Source organism: Hetaerina americana, unplaced genomic scaffold (assembly GCF_022747635.1).
Source record: "Hetaerina americana unplaced genomic scaffold, ioHetAmer1.1.p SCAF_10, whole genome shotgun sequence".
NCBI lineage: Eukaryota > Metazoa > Arthropoda > Insecta > Odonata > Calopterygidae > Hetaerina > Hetaerina americana.
This window is the reverse complement of record NW_027286070.1, coordinates 61774985-61796075: the sequence shown is the minus strand read 5'-3', so window position 1 is coordinate 61796075 and position 21091 is coordinate 61774985. Positions and strand designations below refer to the sequence as shown.

Sequence of the window (21091 nt, the reverse complement as noted above, 5' to 3'; positions counted from 1 at the left end):
TACCAAACCGAGCTTCGGGTTGATTACTGTGTTTATGATATATCTATTATTGAATACGCAAGCATACGCAAGATTAAATACACGAGCATGTTAAATAGCATTTTATTCAAATTTTGCCATCGTTGTCTTCTTAAAAAGGGATCCTCAGTGAAATTCCAAGGATGCACGATTAGGAGTTAGGAGGTGTATGTAATCATAGGAGTATGTAGTTTAGGATTTCGTTTAGCTATGTTGTATCTGAGACACAGGGCGGTGTCGTTGAGTTGGAATATAAAAAATTAGAAAATTTATTTATTTAATGATGGGCTTTTATTTCTTCCTGAGAGATTTAGAATGTCCGCGAGTAGTGATAAGTAGTAATTTTCTGCATGATTTTAGCTGACCTTTTAACTCCTAATGTTCGGTGCATTAAAAATTATTTTCGCTGATAATACCAAAATGACCGCACAGTTTTTCATACGTGTAAAATGCTATTGCCACAATTGAAAGAGTGATATTGGATCAGGAAACCACCTGACCGGGAAACGGGTAGGTGCAGAGCCATGGTACTAGTTTTCTACCCCGAGGACCCGTGTTCGAATCCAGACAGTGTCAGAATATTTCAGAGTTCTACCGATTCCTGCTTGGGTGCTGTATCGAGGGAACTTCAAGCTGTGCACGCCATCCATCGAATGGATTGTTGAATTGTGTGACACTTTGGCGTCTTTCGTTTCGTTAATCCCGGCGCTGAGTTTCCACCCACCCTTCCCCCTTTCCCTGAAAATCCTACCTCCACCAAATCACCCACCTATCCCTAATGGCTCAAATTACCTCAGCTATTGGTCACATGCCATCCCCTAATAACTACTGCCACTCTTACCAGTTGCCCTCAATTTCCTAATCAAGACGTCTATTTATGTATTATGTGCTGTATAGTTATGTATCTTTTGTTTGCGTGACTTCATTCCGTTCCTCTGCTCTTCTGCCGTTTTTTAACACATGTTTTTCTCTCTCGTCTCGCAGCAAACGCCCGTGTGCCGTTGAGATGAGCGGTTACGCCTCGGCGGAGGCGTCTGGGCGCGGGGAGGGATGAGCACCGTCGTCCCTTCTCACCCGAGAACACAGTCCGCCGGAATCGCCACCATCTCCATTGGCGACGCCCGGCAGAGAGCCATGCAGGCAGTGCACTATTACACCAGCAGCGTGCTGCAGCCCTCAGGCGGCGGGGCGGCCGCCGGTTCCTCCCCGGGCCCGCAGCAGTCCGGGCTCGCATCGGCAACAACTCCTGGGGCGGGCCCCCCGTCGGTTGCCGCCAGCCGGACACGGAGGATGGCCCGAGCCAACGGTGGCGGCGGCTTCGGTCCTTCGGCCATCCGTGCCTCCTACAACGAGCGCCTCCCCTCTCGCCTCCCCCCGTCTTACTCGTCCGCCCTCACCCGCCTCCACCTCCCAGATCTCCACCGGAGCAACTCCAGCCTCGAGCTCGAGCAGGACGGGGGTGGCTCGGCGGGGACGGCAAGGGGCGGCGCAGAGGCGGCGTCGGCGACTGCAACCCCCGCCACTCCTGGCACCATTGCGATCACGAGCCGGAGACGTGAGTATGGCAGTCACGGCTCCATTGACGCGGTCGGGGCATCTCCGTCTGCGGCCTCCTCGGCGGGGGACAGCTTCTTCGCGATGCTCAGGGACTACCGACCCGTGGCACCGGACCAGAGGAGCCCGGGCCCGGCGAGGATAGCGGAGGTGCTGAGGGGAAAGCTGGATCCTGTTCCGGCGTCGGAGAACGCGGCGAACGCCTTGACAAACGGTGCCCTGGTGGACTCGGGAATCGGGGGTTCGGCGTGTGGAGGATCAGGCGACATCCCCTCGAGTCCCAAGCTACGGATCAAGCTGCAGAAGTTCTGGGAGAAGGGCGGGGGTGGCGGCGGGGGGAGCGGCTGTGGGAATGGTGGAGTTGCCGGGGGAGGTTCGGCGGGCAAGGGCGGCGGCAAACACGCACACCAGCAACAGTCACAGCCGGAGTCTTCATCGTCGTCTGCCTCGTCGTCAATCTTCAAGAAGTTGCGCGGCGCGGCATCGGGTTCGAACCGCCAGGCGGAGGATGCGAGTGGGGGCAACTCGGGGAGTGGGAGTGGTGGGGGTGGGGGTGGTGCGAACGGTGGTGGAGGTGGCGGCGGAGGAGGCAGCGGGGGCGGGACAGGAAGCGGAGGTGGTGACCCCTCTTCCGGTCCCGGGGACAACGGTGTGGGTGTACCTACGGAGGCGCCCTGCCGCACCACCCCCGAGGAGAGGGTGCGGCGCCGGGTGTTCGGACATTACGACTGCCAGAGCGTGGCGGCCAATATTGCCTATGTGGCGACTCGCAGGGGTCTCCTGGCCAAGAGGAGGAACACGGCGACGGGCGCCTCTGCGGCCTCAATGGTGCTAGCGAGGAGCAATACCCCGGACGACGGGTCTTCCTCAAACTCGAATTCTGGGCCAAACAGTGCCCCGGCGGACTGTAATTTAGAAGATGATTTCGGGGACGGGAGGAGAAACGACCTGGTGGAAAGGTAGGTGAAATTAGGAGATCTTCCTTGGTTACTTTAGCATCTTAATCTTAACAGTATTTTGATCATAAGATTCCCAAAATCTGTAAGATGATTCTCGTATATCCCCAAGCCTTCTATTGGGAGGACGTATCGTTATTGGAAGCGGCGAGTAGCGGGACTCACTAAATTTTCAATTACACATAGGATTTTCTTCAGCTATTTCCTATACTATTAAAATTTTACCGAACCCCTGGATTAATATTTTTCTGAGATTCATAAATAATATAATTATTGTTCATCCCGTATGGGAAATCCCCTCATCTAGGGGCTTTTCTAATTGCCTAGTATTTGCACCACAACGTATGTTTTGAAAATTATTCCCGTTTCTGATCACTTATTTGCTTCAATTACTTAATGATCATTATACCAGCAATACCTGGTTTTGAACATTTTGACTATACTAGAAGTAATTTTAAGTTGATTATACGTTTATGTTCCTGAAAAAAATATTTGTACAGTAGGTTACGCGAAGCTTTCCTCAACGAATTAACCTGCCACACAATATGTTAATACTAAAGGGAACTTTTAGATCTTTCAATGTAACCAATAATCACTGGTCATCGGATGATGTGCCCATTATTTCGCAGGAATATTATTTTCCCTCGCGGAGCTATATTTCATCGTATCTCTAAGAGCTGAATAGCTTGATAGACCTTGGAGGGACGATCCATTCTCGTACCGCCCATGTGTTTGAACAAAAATACTTCACAAAGAGTTTTCAAATTTACCTAAGCACCGAGGAATATTTCGTTCAGTAAAAAAAGACTTGCTCAAAGCATAACTTTCAGACTGAGTCATGATTCAATTGGAAATGCGTTCTTGTTAATTTGATTTGTTGATTTGCCAATATGTTGAATATAAAACGTTCGTGTGTAAACTGTAAGTGAAATAGTGGTTTACTTTAAGTACGACTACTTAAAAAATTACCGAATTCACGCGTAAACCTGATAATAGGAATTGGCGAAAAACAGTCAAAATGTGGTGTTTAGCCATTATCGTTTTATAGGTGGTTTTAGTTTTTATTTGGTAACGTCGTTTGATTTGAATGAAAATACTTTGTAACCTCCACACAATTTTTATGACGCCGATGCGTTGAAACCGGTAGTACGAATAAAAATTGTGTGGAAGTTACAAAGTATTTTCATTCAAACGAACATGAACCTCCACAAAGTTGAGCCCGAGACCATAGAATTCAACGTCGTTTGAGATAGGTTTTGAATGGACACAAAATTTGAACACCTTAATTTCCAAGTCTCGCCTAACGAAGTGCATCGTGACACCATACCCCCCCCCCCCCACCTTCCATTCCGCATTGCAGTCTACCTCCCTTCATTCCCTCCGATTTGCCCACCTTCTTCCAACCCCTTCCTCGCTTGCTTAACCTGCTCAAGAGAAGCCAATCAAAATGCTCCGCATCCACCTTAGCTGCCTCTTTTGGATTTCTCCCAACTCCCCTCTCTCCTCCCCCAAAATGACTAGTACTACTTCATTAAATTTTCCTCCTTTTTTCATTTTACCTTTTTCATCCTTGTCCACATCCTCATTTCAAAAACCTCCAATTTACGCCTGTCAAGCTTGGTTCAACGACCAAGTATCACGCGCTCCATATCAAAGTTCTAACGAGCCTTTTCTTAGCATTCTCATTAACGTCACTATCATCAAATCCCCCGTAGTGATAGATTTTTTGTCTACCGCAATTCTTCTTCTGATATCCCTACTACTACGGCTATCTTGATCAAAACCACTGCCAAGAAGAGGTATACTCCACCTGCTCTAGTTATTTCCCTCCAATTTTAACGTTTAATTTAACCTTCCTCTTTTTCGTAAACATCATTACTTTCGGCTCGTTTACAGTTAGTCAATTATTTCTTTCGGGAGATATTATTTTGATGGGGGTTTTCGATTTATCCCTTTCACATATCGGGTGAAGTGGTGAGGAAGGAGACAACGTAACTGTGTGGCAGGAATCGCACGTAATTGCATCCGCTTTCATTCATTACTGGGGCGTAATAACATCCGCCGTTTACCCAACTGATCCGGATTATTCGGTAACGATTCTGGTTTCCATCATGGATTGCGAAACGGGGTCAATGAACATTGCTTGATTAAATCCTTCGTAGTTCAATGAATAAGTGAAACTAAATTTACTCACTCCCCGGACATACCGTTTTATTTATTTCGTGAAAGTCTATGAGTATTCATGAGCATATATTATATGCTCCAACAGTTTTCGCCTGAGTTTTTAAGATATGCCTAGCTGATTTTATTTCGAAGACTCATTGCGAAGGAGGTGATATTTGAGGTGTCGACCCAGCCAGGATTCGCGTCCTCGATCCCAACCACATGTCACCACGACTCTCCTAAATGTGATTTTCTCCCATCTTACCTTACCTCACTCGTCTTATTTCATCCAACCTCCCGAGGTACGCAGTCCGAAACGACGGCTCTCGACTACTAGCGTCAGGGAGTGAAAGGCGACCGTCGCCATCTGTAACTTAGAGATATAATACACTTAGTGGTTTTAATTTCAACTGCATGACTCCGGGCCGTATGTCACAATGAAGTTGTCATGTACATATATAATTCACATTTAAATGCTCGAGCGGCAAACAAGTGATAAATAAGAAAGTTGATGTGACTTCTACGTCGAAAATAATTGAACCTTGCGTACCTACTGCTTAAACGTTTCATTTCATAGTATTATCTCAATTGTGTTGATGCCATTCTTTCCCAAGGTATGATTCATTTATTCATCACAAGTGAAAAACTCTGTCTTTAGTGGCAGCCAAAATGAGTTTCTCTTGGAAAAAAAACTACAACAATAATTCGAGCAAGTTAATGTTATCTCACTGCGACTTATCCAAAGTTGTATTGGGGACGGAATACTCTCCCCAGCGTAATCCTGTGAATATTTTTCTGTTAAAAAAATGAAGTAAGCGCGCTATTTGTATAACCTTTCTACGCCGTCACAAATGCCCCGCGAGCCACCAGAGAGGTGTGTGTGGCAAGGGTGCCAGCACCTGGCGGAAAGGGCAAGGGACTAGGGCAACAGGTTGAACGAAGGGGAATGATAATTATTAGTTGTCATTTAAGCCTGAATTCTATATTCCTTTTACTCATGCAACATTCATTGGATGCTTGGATTTCGCCCGATTCCGCACCAACTCAAGCACAATTTTAATTCCATAGATAGAATTTCTTCAAAATGAATGAACCTACCGCGAAAACTTTTTGGCACTTAATTCATATTTTAAACCTGTTTATTTTAATCATTCTGACATCGTGTTATAATTACAATTCCAGTTAATGATTTGATAAATGAGAAATACCCTTTGTAGATAAATTTTCCCCACTTTCACCTCTTTGAAAGTTTCCCCCCTCCATCTGTGTGCCAAAGTATATTAAACTCGCTCGTTTGTTAACTTGCATTCGCTCCACGGAAAGACACTGCCGTTACCCAGTCACGAATCGGAAGAATGTTAGGCACTGGAGCATTAGTCTAGTGGAAATGTTTACAAGAGAAAGAGCGTCATGCGGAAGGTAACCAAATTTCCGAGGATAAATCCAACAGGTACTAGTAAAATAGGTTTTAATTCATTTTAATTTGAGGATATACGGTTGGTCTATTGTGCATTTCACATTTTTCGTGGGTGATTGTTTTTTGACGCTTTAACTTGACTCTCGGCTTCTTTATCCCGAGGCGCTATTTACATCTGGAAGCATAATTTCTCCCTTTCTTTATAACTAATAGCATTACAATCCGTCTTCCTAGATTTTTATTTCTTCAACTTTTCCTTCAGTATTCCGTATCCAAATACAATCTCTGAACAGTGTCTCCCAATCCTACCCTTGCCTATAGTTAGCTGTCACTGGATTAAAAATTGAAATTTGCGACTCTTGTAAATTACGCGATTGTGACATTTTCAATGCGACCGCAATGTGTCTCTTCCTCGGAAATATTTGTATTCTCGAAAAGAAATGCTGTGATATGTTTGGGGTGTGGTAGTCAAGTGCGTAGAGAACTGGGCTACCGACCGGTGGGCGTCAACTGGGTTTTAAGTCCTGGGTGATACCTTAGGACACCCTCAGCTTCCGGTATGGTGTTTGAGTTTTCTGGCACGAGATCATTCTGGGAAATCACTGTCAGCACAGGGAGATGGTGACTCCCTCCGTCAGAGGACACCCTATTATGTGAATATCACATGCTTTTTGGGCTAGTAAACCAGCTTTCTGGTTGATTCTTATGGTTTTCTTATGTCTTGAAATTCATTTAATATTGTGGTAATAGGATATCAATTCTTTTTTTTTAAGTTTTCTGGAGTGAAAAAATCTATCAATAAAATCTATAAAAACTCTAACCTTCTTTCAACCTCACATGTACGTGTATACTTGTTCAATATTTGTTTAGCGACAATTGGCTAAGATTGCATCTCGTACCTTTCAACAATTCGTTACGTATATGGAATGTCATTGTTATTGTTATAAACTCTTAAATTTTTTATTCTAAATCAAGAAATCTTTTTTCCGTAATGAAATTCATTTAAAAAATTCAATTTTTGAGTTTGCACTTTTTCTCTCTTGCGGGAGATGCCGCGACACTAACTTTTAACGGAGTCGTGCTGAATGTATACCAAAATGAATCAATTTCAGAGTGTAAAAATCATTATTTTATTTGCTCGAATTATCAATCTTTGTTCGTCTAAAGACACTACTTCTTTAGCATATAGGTCTCTCCGCAACAATGTTTCCATTATCTAAACTACCCTATTTTCGTATTCCTATGCTCCGAAAGGGCGATTTGACAGAAGATATAACCGCACTACTAGGTAAATGTGATAAAAAGGTCAAAGAGAAATGTTATATGTCGCTGGTTAGGCCTCATTTAGAATATGTTGCAAGTACATGGGATCCTCACGAAGTTGGATCAATTTCCGAATTGGATCGCTTGCAGCGTAGAGGAGCTAGATTTGTAAAGCGTTGTTATGATAAAATTAGTTTCGTGTACAAAATATTAGAGCATCCAAGCTGGAAATCACTCATGAAGCGAAGATTAAATTACAGATTGTAGCTCTTGCATTAATTGTTTGGAGGTCTCTTTAGCAGTGAGGTTGAGAATGTATTATCACCACCATCGTACTACGGCAGGATAGATCTTGCTAGTAGAATTCGAGAGATTAAGTGCAGGACAGATAAATTTAAGATGTTTTTTCCACGAACGATAGGGGATCATAATAACATTGTTCGACCGCGTTAGGGTCATATTCGGGTAAAATTATTCTGGTGTGTAGTCACCCCCTGCCACACACCCTAGGTGGGCTGCAGGGTATATAAATAAATTAGTAGCATCCTAAGTAATCTTTCAGCCTGATGTCCTTCTTGTCGTGTCTGAAGAATGTCTTTGTCAACAAATAATTTCAGCACCACTTTACGGCCACGTTGACATATCATCAGTCCACTCATGTCGTCAACTTATATTTTGAATGCATTCCGTAGTTTGGTGATATTATCCTTTCAATGGTGCTTAACTTCGCATTCTGGTGAAGCATTACAAAAATACTGGAATAAATTGAGTGAATTAACTCTCTCTCAACTGCTTCGAAAGAAAAAAATTGCAGGCAGCTTGCGTTAAGATGTTTTTCGGAATATTTCTTTTCCCCGTGCGAGCCAGGTGGTGAAGTCTGCAGAAATGTCGTAACTAGACTTGACGACTGGAAGATAAAGCAAGAGTTAGCGGTGGTACCCTAATTCTTTTTGAAAAAAATGTATAAAAGCAGAAACACTTACAAATGAACACCCACCCACCATCCAAAATGACAACCCACAAAGTCGCTTACAATTCGATAAAAACTAAGTTAGAAGCAATAACGTACACGTTGGTCCAGTTAATGTTGCCACATGCGTGCGACATGCTGATTTAATTCGTTTCCGACAATCCATAGACGTGAATCTGTTTCAAGAAATCTTTAGTTGTGAGATTATGTGGCCAGCGGCAAAGAATACCCACACTGCATTCTGCATTCGTACTAAATTCACCAAAGAATAAGTCCTCTTGACCCCTTAAAATAATTGTGGTGAAGACAGATGATTCATGCTCGGCCTTCCTATGGGGAAGTGCGATGACCTCCAGTTTCCATTGCATTCCGCTGTGGCCGTTTAATCTCCTTTAAGTTACGACGCCGTCCCAGTAACCCCACACATTAATTCATTCCGAAGTCCCATTTCTTGAATCTCCTCTATTCCTCCGATTCCTACAATTCACCAATTTCTCCAAGTCAGACGGTCCACGATAACGCAAGTACGTAATGCCCCGATGGGAGTGCTTGTTCGTCTGCCATTTAAATTCGGTCCGTCGTCAATTGACCATGTCTCTCTGACGCCCTGTGGATATATTTCTCGCGGATGATTCGAACTCCCCCGAGTCCTTGCAAACCGAGTGTGCTGCTCTTTATCGTAGAGGAGGGACCGTTGCATGCCAGAGGTAAACAAACTAACGTGTGGACGCGTTGGGAGGAAGAGTAGGTTGGGAATGGAGGGCACGAGGTGGGAGGATTACGAAGGGGATCGTGTACGTCCACTCGTTCCGCGCGTACGGTACCTTGATGTTACAGAGGTCGTAAAAATAAGTGCATGCAAATCCCGGATAGTCGTCGTAATGATAGATAGAGCGATGGAATCAGAATTAGGGAATGATATTTTTGCGAGGAAAAGCTAACGGGGAAAACGGTCAGATCATGAAAACGTCCTTGTCGCAGACGTATATCTCCATGTCTTTATAATCATTCCCTTTCCTTTGGGATAACCGAAGCACTTCGTCCATCAGTAAGAGAACCCATTTCACCTTGTTAAATAGGTGAAAACGACGTAACTTGGCCCTACCGGGTGGTCTTAGGCGGATTGCCTTTCTCGTTGTCACCGAGATAAATTCGTTTTACATGCGACGGCAAACCTTTCTAAATCCCCTTTCTGCACCCGGCGTAAAAATGTCTATCATTATATTTCCTGGCCTAAATATACCATGTGTTCACCTTGGATGCCGTTATTTTGAGCTAGGTAAGAAGCTTAGTCAGTCGTCACGTTATTACATGGCGGATTATGCATAACGCCGCAAATGGAACGCGTGGGAGAAATTAGCTGTCGTGGACTGCATATTAAATCTTTTGACTGAGCATTAGGTGTAGAGAGCGCATTCATCTCAACGTACTTAATATGAAATGAGGTTGGTAAAACATGAGATGAGTTTGCATTGAATCTGACTTTTTTCCGCTTCGCCTGACCCAGGGCCCATTTGAAATGCATTTCGCCATCTAATTTCATTCTATTAAACCATTTTCCCAGCTCCTTTAATTTCGATGCTAATTCATCCCGAAGCAGCGTGGTGGTCGGGACGGTAAAGCGACTGGGTGCTGCCTTAAGGTCTCGGTTTTAGTTCGGAATTATAGTGACTCCCACAACTTAGATATTTAATCTTGAGCCATTGATTTAGGGGTCTATTCGGTTTGCTATAGAGCTTGAAAAAGCTCTCGCTGGCTAACGCAAAGATCTTGAATAGTAATCAATTCCGCCTCGGTCAATGATCACGTATTATTTTGTGTGATGGTGTTGCTGATTTTGATTAACTTTGGAATAAGACCTTCACCGCGCTTGATCAAACGGAGAATTTGTTCTTAAAAGCTGTCCAAACCAACAAACCGTTAATATCTTCATCACCTTATAGCTCGAGGCGTTAACGTCTTCTATTACCTGCCAATCTTAGTTCATGTCGCAGCTAGACCTTCCTCTGTAATTCTTGCCCGCCGCGTTCCCTTTAATTATAATCTTCAGTAAACGGTGCACTTTTTTAAATTTTGAGTTGTGCACTCGATTTTTCTTTCTTCTTGTGTCTTCTTCTATGGGCTTCTCACCTCGCCCACTCCTCAAAGTACTTTGTTACTCTTGTCTATCCGTTTTATTTTAACGATTCTTCGGTGGTATCACATTTCCATCCCCTACAATCTGCATTTCTCCGCAGCGTCAATCGCCGATGGCTCACATCCGTAGAAAATGACCCTCCATGTGTATATAAGTGTTGTTAATTTTTTCCTTCCATTTGTCTCTTATGTGAGTACTATTTGCCGTTAGAAGTTATTTCTTCTGAAATCTTTATTGACCATTCATTTTCTGCTTACTATACCCCTCTTGCTTCTTCCATTGCTGGTGGTCTTCTTGCTCACGTAGTAAAACTTACATTTGTTCCAGTGTGTCTTTTCTTGTCTTAATTGCAAATTATTTTCACTCATCCGACTTCAGACCATTAGCTTATTTTTAGTCCTGTTTTTCTCGAGTTTTTATATTTTGGTCCCCTTCATGTTACTGGATGGTAGCGATGGAGGCATCTTTTTCTTCTCTGTCAGTATAGCTACCAATAACAAGTGAAAGAAGATGTAACCTGTCAAAAATCACCATATCACCAAATAAATCGACTTTTATTCAGATACTACATTTGCACCAAAGACTACATATACGATGCACGTTTTATTTAGTAGCTGTATCCATCCAAAAACCTACCTTAACCGGTAGATTACCTAATAAAAAATACGATGCACGTATCAAAAATGAGTGACTGCACGTGATAATACTTGTTAATGGTAATAGATGAAATCTATCTTCTTCCCTGTCTCTATCTATCTGATGGGTAAAAATTTATTTTAAGTTTTTGTCCGTATCCAGGGTGGTGGTTAAAAGGATTATGGGTACATTACATCTGCGGTGAAAGATTTTTTATTCAATCAGTGTTCCAACTCATTCCAAGTCACCTCGCTCATCAAGGGTTGCGGGGACTAATTCAAAACCATGCCAAAATCTTGGTGTTCACAAAATTATGAAGTCCAATTGGGAAGGAAATTTCCTTCCTGAGGAATCTAGCAGCTGCTTTATAGAATGATTTCTTCCTAACTTCAAATCTTATATTCATATTTATATGATTCCAATTAATGTAGCATAATTTTAATGCTCACCTGCATCACATTTGACGTGACGTTTCTTTTGATCAGTTGTATGATAGGTTTATTGGCGCGTGTCGATGTATTATTGTTGATGTTTGAAACATCGCCATCTCTTTTCTCTATCAATAAGTATTATAAGTTATTAATAATGGTTGTTCTTTCATATGGTGTAATGCCAGCAAATTTGATACTTGTAACCATTGCCTTGGATACTCAAGGCAGGCTTTAATTCGTGGAAATTCATTTTGAATAACTTAGGTTTATGATTTTCCAATATACTTATACCACAATATACTATGCGTTTAGACGCAATTACATTTTCTTCAGGTACTGAAGGTTATATACCTACATGTGTTGTACCTAAAATGACGTATTAACGTCGAAAGGTGTGGTGTATTTTAATTGAAGTATAGTGGATAAGTGCAAACCTAAGCTATTTATTTACCTCAGTGAATTAATTCTATGTTTTCTTCAGGTACTGAAGGTCATATGCTGACATATACCTAAAGATGCCGTATTAACGTCGAAACGTGTGTTATATTGTGGTAGAAGTACAGTGGAAAAGTACAAACCTAAGCTATATGAGTATATTTACCTCGGTGAAATTTTCTTGTGTACTCGTTCATAACCTTTGGAGGACATGTAACTTAACTTAAAGCTTTGAAAATATGAGAATATGTTAATTGACTTGTATCCGTGACAAACGGGTCCCGGGTGGGGTTGTAGTGAGTTTATATTTTGTTGTAGTTGTCGCGGAGCGCCCTTGCTCTTGGCCGCCGCAGAGCTTTCGCCTTCTGTGGCTCGGTCGGTCTCATGCACGTCCGTTCCCTTTGCAGCTGTCCGTTCTTCCGTAACGAGGTTGGGGGTGAGGTGGAGAGGGTGGTGAGCCTGACGAGGACGACCGGCGGCCAGCGGTACAGGCCAGGGGCTTTGGCGCCGACCCCCGGCTCAGACGAGGCGGGGGGTCGCGCGGGAGGTGGAGCCAGGGGGTCGGGGAGGCTAGGCGGGGGCGGTGCCCCCTTCCACCGACCCGCCCTCGCGGCCGGTGTCTCCGTGCTGGAAGCGGCACCGGGCGAGACGCTTTGGCGGCAAGGGGTTTGTCCTTACCAGAGGCACTCGCGGAGGGCGCTGGAGTGCGTGGACAACGGAGCCCTGTACTACCGGAAGTACTTCTACGGCCAAGGTGAGTTGACGACCTTTGAAGTCGTTGTGGTTTTTGTTGCCTTCCAGTTCCATCATCTAAATAACTTTGCGTCGTAGAGAGAGAGCAAATATTTCGAAATAGATACATCCTGCGTATTTATTTTGTAATTGAAGGAACCGACAAGGTATGAGAACCGAGACAGGTAAGTATTTACTTCCAAACGTGAAAAAAAATTTTGCAAATTAAATTTTTTTAATGGAGCAGAAACTCCGATGGTTCTGTACTGCTAAGCACCTAATGGTTTTGTGGATAAATTATCCCTGCCATTTATTTTATTTACATGATGCCCTGCAAGCCACCGCTGGGGTTTGTTTAACTTTTTGAATGACCGGAGTACAACTTTTTGAATGTTGAATATCATTTTAATTTCATGAGTTTTGAAGTAATTTAGATTGATACTTGCTCTTGATTGATATCACCCTTCCCCGAAATCGATCGGAAATTATCCGATTTCACTTTTCGGGGAATTTTTAGAGCGAGTTGGATTTACTCCTCGGTGCGCGTGTCTGGCCTCGATCATCTCTCTTTCCGAAGCGGTCACGTCTGAGTCGGGATCGCTTCGTGATCACTCTCATCCAGCGGGTAAACATCCTCGTCTCGCCGTCCGTTTGGCGAAATCCAGCCACCGGCACTCAAAGGAAAGTAGCATCTCATGATGAGAATAATAAATGGTAGCGTTAGGAATATGGATAACAGGGAGAGGAGAGGCGAGGTTTCCCGGAAGAGCGGCGGGGGCGCGGGTGGGAGGGTGGCTAGGCGACCGCCGACTCCAAGTTTCCGGAGAATCCTCCCGACCACGACGGGGCGTACATGCGACGACCGTGCTTCTGGCCTTTCACCGGCAAGAGATTGTTAAAACTCGGCTCGTCTCTCACGGAAATTGTTTCAGGTCACGTGTGTCTCGACCCGCGGCGCCCGCCATTCGGTGCGGTGATTCAGCGAAACAAAATAAACGGAAGCGTATAGAACCCGGTAATCACGAGATGTGGATGTTCATGAAATATAATGCGTCACGGTTACTGATCAGAACTGGTAGGAATAGAAATGGTTCGAGGAACTCGTAAATTCGTTTTAACATCCACAGTGCCGATTTTTTTCACAGTTATATCGACGGGTTTTTTATTAACATTCAGTGCGCATTAATTGAACTGAATGCTGCCATTGATCAAATGATGCCTGGCTTATAATTGCGTCTGATGATTCTCCTACCGTGAGAGTTTAGGTGGGCCTTAACTAGAATACTGTTCTCATCGCTAAACGACCGTTGGTACAATCATGTGATTTCTGTTCCTTAATTGGGACAAACATTTTAGTTACATACTTTCTGAATATTAGGGTTTTAGTTATGAAAAAAATTATTGTGCGCGCTAGTGTCTTGCGATTTTTAAAGTTTCCGTTTCCCAAGATTTTTTTTATGATTGAAGTTAAAGGTTGACTTGGAAAAGTGTTGCCTTCGTATAAAAGGGTCTCTGTCCGCAAGCTGTGTTGTACTCCTACTTGTGCTTCGAGTTCCCTGCTGTTGTTTCCAGTGGGCAAAAGAGACCCCTACAAAAGCACTGTCAGCGTCCATAGAAACATGGTTTTATGTTTAGAAGTAGAAAAAGTTTCTAATTTCTATCTATCTACATGGTACCCTGCAAGGGGGTGTGTTGGAGGGGATGATTAGGCAAGTGACCAGGTGTGCAACATCAAAAATTTAATTTTTCTTACTTTTTAGTTACAGAAGAGTGTAAAATCATTCAATTAATTTCGATTGTTTATATTTTACGAAATTTGGAAGATCCCAAAAACATGCATAGCCACTATAAGTAAAACCAAATGAGATGACAACGTACTAGACAGCTTGGAATGACAAAAGAAAAATACATGACCCGGCTGGAGCGGTGGGATAGAGTTATTTTGATCCCTTATTGTTCGTGGGGAAATGGCGTCTTAAAATGACGTATTTCTTGTAAGTAGTCAGAAAAAATTTGAAGACCTCAAAACTTGAACTGATTCTGGCTTAGTATATTTTAATAAGGTTGAATTAGACGGTAGAACTCTTTGAATGCTTTCCCGTTTCAATTTTATGGTGCACCTTACGCACCAGTCCAGGTGAAATTCTTTCGGATGCAGTTGCGACTTGATCAATGTCGCCATACTGAAAATCACGAATAAAACGTAGTCAAACGTAACGCACAAAACCAAAGTGATTCGGATCCGAGACTTCAGTCTCCATTGGTCTCTATTCTATAGTTTCCAGTGAAGTTTCTACCCCGGAAACAGTTCTAATAGTTTTCTTGGGTTTATTTCATTCCCAAGTTCTCATAAGCTGAATGAACCGACACATTGTCACCGGAATGATTTTGTTTTTTTTTCAATTCTGTTTTTTTACTTATATACCCTGCAAGCTGCCGTTAGAGTGTGTGGCAGGGGATGTAGACACACCAGACTAATTTATGCACACATCAGACTAATGTATGCGTCGTTAATCATTTCAACGATCGTTGTCACTTGGTTTAATGGTTAATTGGGACTGTGTGATTTTGAGAGTTGGGAAATCATTTAAAAGAATTTAAAAAAGTGGAGATAACCTGGAAAATTTTTACGACTCATAACATTTAATGAGAGATTTTGGTTCCAAATATTTTATCATCACCGGGCGCATATTTGTATTCATTATCCTGTGGTATTTCAGTATTAGGGATATTAGGTAATGCAACAATGCTGATCAATATTATGACATCTGGCTCCGGTAAAACATCTCAAATTTATGAGTGCTTTTGACTCTTCTGTAAGTGTGTAATTCCCAGTCAGTTACATCGAGTAGTAGTAGTTTTGAGGGGAGGCGACCGACAGCTAAGGTCATTTGCGCCATAGGGGATGGACAGGAAAGGATGAAGGGTGGAGAGAAACCCGGCGTCGGCATTAGCCTACTCTTTACGAAAGGCGCCAAGGGGTCCGCAGTTTAACGTCCCATCCGACGGACGGCGTACTCACTCAAAGTGCCCTCCACAAAGCACCTCAAGTAGGGATCGAGATACCTCTGAAAAATATTCAACACCGCCGGGATTTGAACCCGCGCCCTCAGGGTGGGAAGCCAGTATGTTAGCCCCCGGACCATCTCGATCCCCTCAGTTACATCGATAAACGATGAAGGGTTCAAATCAATCTTCAGTAGTGAACCCGACGGCTTGCTTAGCTAGATGAAGGTACAACGCACCCGAAGGTGTATATGAAAATCACAATTTCAGATTAAGGGGGAGCCAATTTATTTTTCACCCCACCATTCATTTTCCCATGAATTTTCCATGAATTACCAGAAGATCATCTCATGGATTTTAGGTACTGTTGACGAAAGGTATTTCCCTGAGTTGAATCCTTGCCCTCAGGTTAGTGGCCGGACGCTCTGACCACAAGACCTCCCATGGTTTAAAAAAAGGTAATTTTATTTCTTGCTGACAAATAGGGCTTTATGGAGATGTGAAAGACTTGTCATTAGGCAGATAGAGTGAGAAAAGTGGAAGTATAAGCACATAAGAGAAAATGAGTAAAAGTCTTGATGGAGTGAGTGCTGGAAAAAAGCAAAATAATGGAACGCACCCACGCCCGAGAGGGTGGGTTTTTTTTTGGAAACGTGACGGAAAGGGAAAATGGAAGAGGAAGTAGAGGGTCGAGCTGCGAGGGTTCGTGCGGAACAAGAGCGCCTCCCACGGAGTAAGAGACTCCGGATTCTTGAAAGATAAATGAATGAGGCTTTTAGCGAGTGCAGGAAGGTCGAAGGAAAACTTTTGGCTAGCATTCGCTTCGATACACAATATACGCCTGCATCTTGCGGTAGAGAGGATAAAAATCCAACATAAGGACGGGACATTATTCTTCAATGGCTTATCCACCTGGATTCCCGTGTAATCAACAGTGAATAACTAACCAAGAGATTAGGTCACACTTCCTTTATTCACACGAAGGATAGTCATAACAAAAATAATCTAGCCCCTTCTTTTCCTCCCATTTGATGTGAGCTGCTTATGCGTTCTGTCCGGCTACATCCTCCTCAGTCGACTCCTACGAAGTTGTCTATCTCGGTTAACTTCTCTAACCGTTTATGCGGAAAGGATTATAGGCGCCACATTTATAATGGGTGCGGATGCTTGGACCCCGCCCTCCCGACGCTTGACACGCACCAGAAACTCCTCCCCCCCCACCCTTCTGGGCGCAACCTCCCCAACCTTCACTCACTCTCTTTGTTTTTCGGTTCTCTCCTCTCCACACCCTCTTTCCGTTTACATAAATGCAAGGCGGCCACCGGGCGGCTCGACCGACTGGCTCACTAGGTGCTCTCGGTCGAGAAGAGGGCCCAAAGGGGGTGAGAGATTCGGGGAGGAGTGGGGTTGGGGGGGTGGGAGGAGAGTCGAAGGTCCACCGAGAGACTCCCGATGTTTGTTTGATGGGTTTCCTTCTCGCCCTCTTTCCTCCCGCGCACGCAAGTTTATACCTCCAGCCGACGCCCCCAAGGTAAACTCGGGAAGCAGGCGTTTATGTTTGAGCGGGATGTTAGTCGAAAGCTTGCGCGCCCAAATCCGCCACCCCTCCCCGGTATTCTTTTTATTATAAATTCCTCACACTCCTCTTTCACACACCACCCCAGTGGCTGAATTACCGCTTTTAGCGCGGTCTGAAAAGAAACGTTTTCGTTGCGAAAAGAAAATCATCCGCAGAGTTCATTCGATGGTGTCGTGTGCTCACGTAAATTTGTTGTACATTGTGTAAGCGGCGTGTCTCAGGCCTTTTTCATCTCTATATTCCGCCTTACGGTGAATTGTTAATACTCAATTTCTCGTTTATATGCTATCCCCCCCTAATTGTACGTGTTCTGTTTAGTTTATCAGGTGTAGCGCTAAGCAGGCTGTTTATAAAAGTTAAGGTTGACTCCAGTACCAGTGGAGTAGGATTCGTTGACTGATATGCCGGTGAAATGTTTTTGAATCGTCTGCTGCTCTCAACTATTCTTGATGTCGTTTAAGTGGCGGGAAGTTAAACATTTCATTTACGAAGTGTCTGCGACGCTATTCATGATACCTTTTGCACCGTATTACGATTTTTTTTAAAAAACAGCAAATTTACTGCACGGTATGTTATACACATCATCATCCGGATAGTTTAGTATTTATACTGTCGTCGTTTATTTATCAAATGCGTGGTTCCTCCTGCAACGTTCTTGTCTGTTAAATTTTCAAACAGTTCCTAACAAATTACTGCCATACCCCCCTAGTTATTTTTCATATTACATGTGAATTTTGTTTTATCGTATGTCGATGTTAAAAAACCCCTCAAAACAGTTCATTCGTGCCAGTTGCGAAGTAACAAGTTCGTGAGTCCTGAAAAACCAAGCATATAGCATGATTATAGTTAAATTGAATTACTTGGTGGTACAGTGTTGTACATATTAGATACACTAATGAAACATACAAATGAAAAAGGGCACCTGCGGAGATATTTTGCGTTTCGGTTCCATTGTCGGACGTGGTAGAATCACGTTCTTCTCCGTTCGACGAAGGTGGAATGATTGCTGAAACTTAAAAACAGAAATGTGAGTGTCCTTTTTATTTGTGTCTGGGTTTTAATATTGTCTTTAATATATACTTGTCTTTTGATGTGTGGGTGTGGAGAAGAATGGAGAAGGTGAAATTGACCGAAAGGAAAACAAATGAGGAAGCACTTGGTATGGTGGGCGAAAAGAGGGGTTTGTTGGGAGAAATCCTATGGAGGCAGAAAAAATGGATGAAGGGCGTATTGATTGGTAGTAGGATGTTGAAGACTGTAATTGAGGGGAGATTGTTAGGCAAACGAGGAAAGGGCAGAAAAAGGATAGGGATGTTGCACGGAATGAGGGGGGGAAGGAAGTACTCGGAGATGAAGAGGGACCTGATGTGGAGTAGGTTGCCGGAGTGTTTTGCTAGGAGTTGAACGTTATTTATTTGGTAGTTGTGCCCATCCAAAAACCTACCTTAACCGGTAGATTACCTTATTATAATAATAATAACAGTGTTGTATTGAAACCAAGCCGTGAAAAGTTGAACGTCTTCATAGTGGATAACTGGAGTAATAACGTGGGACCCCGTTGCGCCTGAGACCTTGCTTTTTATTTCTTTCAGTTGTTATGAGATCAGGCGTGGCTAAATATTTGTGCTGTTTTATTTACTGATATCTTTCCCCGCAGATAATATGCCAAGCAAATATCAAATTTCTGAGCCGCGATGAGCTCTTGTGATCATCGTTCGGGTCTCTGGTTCGCCGTGACGTTTTATAGCCATAATTATATTTTTTCGCAGTACTCGCGGAGCCGTCTTCGACTCCCGTAATTCTACCCGCGTGCGACTCCATAAAACCGGGGTGCATGTAGGGCAACTGGATAATCCCTCTGCCCCTTTAAAACCATAACTCATCACGTATTTTTCGCTCGGATGCCCAAGTGTCGTGCGGACAACGGGACGGCGTGCGTGCCGGACTCCCACCCACCACGTCCACGCATACGGGGATGTCCCTTCCTTCGTACTTTACGTAAGTTGGCGGGCGTGTTCTCGATTATTCCATTCCCGAGAAGAGGGTCGCCTTCGGCGGCGGATGTTTTGGATGGAGCGGCGGTCTGGGACGGAAGGAGCCCTTGCGGCTCGTAGAGACGAGAGGTGAAGTTGGAGGAGACTTCGGCTCTCATGGGTCATCTCCGTTCGGAGTCCATCTTTCGTGTACCTACTTCATGTTCTTCGCTCCCGTCTCTCACTCCTTTACGTGTGTCTCTCCTCTCTCTCCCCCTCTCTTCTCTCAGAATTTCCTCTCGAGTGAGTCCGTTAAGGTAGAATCCATAACAATAACTTTCGGTTCGAACATGTCGACCCGTCATTTTGCGTGAGCGCTGGGGGAAGTGTTCTCCTTGGCACGTCGCCCATTTCTTGTCGGCTTTCTGGGAGCAAGCATTCCTGTAGACATCGCATTATCGCTCCATTTCCCGCATGTTTTCAACGGAGATTACAGTTTTCGGCATTGCTAAGCAACGAGATAGACTTGAGGGTAAAGGAATCCGCTTATGGCAAACCATTTTACGCCGAGAAACACTTCATAATAAGTAACGTGATCATGTTTTTCAATTCCTAATTGATGCTTGCACTTTATGGTAGCTGATGATATGCATGATGCTCAGAGGTGCTGAATAAATTAATACTTGGAATGAACACGTGTAATTAAATGAAGCTATGATTGTTCGTTGATTTAATAGTATAAAATTTCATGTATCTAGCATTCCTTTTCGACGTTCTATTTACTCTTACCAAAGTTCATTGGCGGTTAGTCACGCACTGTAGTTCATTGCTGATCAGCGGACGTCAATTGGCCGCTCTCTCATCGGATGTCAGCGTGAAAATTTGTTAAAATATAAGATGCGAAAAGATTACCTGTAGCCAGGGTTCGTGTAATTGCTGCCAAAACTTATTACTTGTTGTTTATATATCTACGAAATTCGAAAACTATTCAACGACTAGAAGAGGCCACGTCACGTATTAGCCACGTTTATTAAATTGTGAGGCTTACTTCGATGGAATGGAATGTTGATATGTTATGATATTCCGAATGAGAAAGTATTGATTTAACGATAAATGTCTTTCCATCAATCGGGAAAAGATCTAAGACCCTTAAGAAGTGTACCCTTTTCTCAAGTGCGGAATAGTTATTCGCTGAAATCAATTAACATAATACGCATCTCGTTATAGGTGAGGGCCAGTTTATTTCGTGACGCGAACGAATTGCTGAAGGCAGAAGCCAGCAATCAGGGTAAGATTACTTGCAGCTAGTTAGAAGTGCCATGCGTCTGGTTCGTAGATACAAGATGAAAAAAATGGTGGGCATCGTCGGGAGTGTCATTCCGTCAGAGGGAAATATGTGTCGTGCGGCTTCGAGTGACAAGCGATAACAGACGAGCAACTGATCCGCTTCTAACTATAGCCTCTCTCCAAACGAGGGGAGCATACGGCGGAGAATGTCATGACATGTGGCTAGGCTTAATTAAAATTCTCCTCGCGGAGAATTGAGTCACTTCGGTGTTAAGAATGATGGGAAGTGAAAATCTCATACACCCTTGTCCTTATTCCTGCGTTGATCTGCGCACTTAATATGCAGTTAGCACGTCAAGTTATTCAGTCAACTCCATATATTTTGCGGCAGTTGCGTACGAGCCGTCCTGTTTTTTAAAATGGAAATCGCGGCATTTAAAGAGGCCCAAGGCCGCACAGGGCGCTTGTTAACCGCTGTGTTCTTGAAAAATGTGTTACTATATGCGGCTTGTGGCCAATTATTGTCATTTTTCC

The 21091-nt window shown here is 43.7% G+C and overlaps 1 protein-coding gene and 1 long non-coding RNA gene across 2 annotated transcripts in view; both read left to right on the top strand.

Moving 5' to 3' along the window:
• The window catches only part of LOC139698892 (uncharacterized), a 147831-nt gene extending 146600 nt beyond the window's left edge, over positions 1-1231 (top strand). Inside the window, exon 3 of the long non-coding RNA XR_011703025.1 lies at positions 1003-1231. This is a non-coding gene — a long non-coding RNA (uncharacterized lncRNA). The remainder of the gene's footprint in view (positions 1-1002) is intronic.
• A 77-nt stretch (positions 1232-1308) lies between these two features.
• LOC139700345 (signal-induced proliferation-associated 1-like protein 2) overlaps positions 1309-21091 on the top strand; it is a 59785-nt gene continuing 40002 nt past the window's right edge. The window contains exons 1-2 of the mRNA XM_071598985.1: positions 1309-2531; positions 12388-12734. Of these exons, the coding sequence (XP_071455086.1) occupies positions 1309-2531; positions 12388-12734 (1570 nt within the window). The remainder of the gene's footprint in view (positions 2532-12387; positions 12735-21091) is intronic.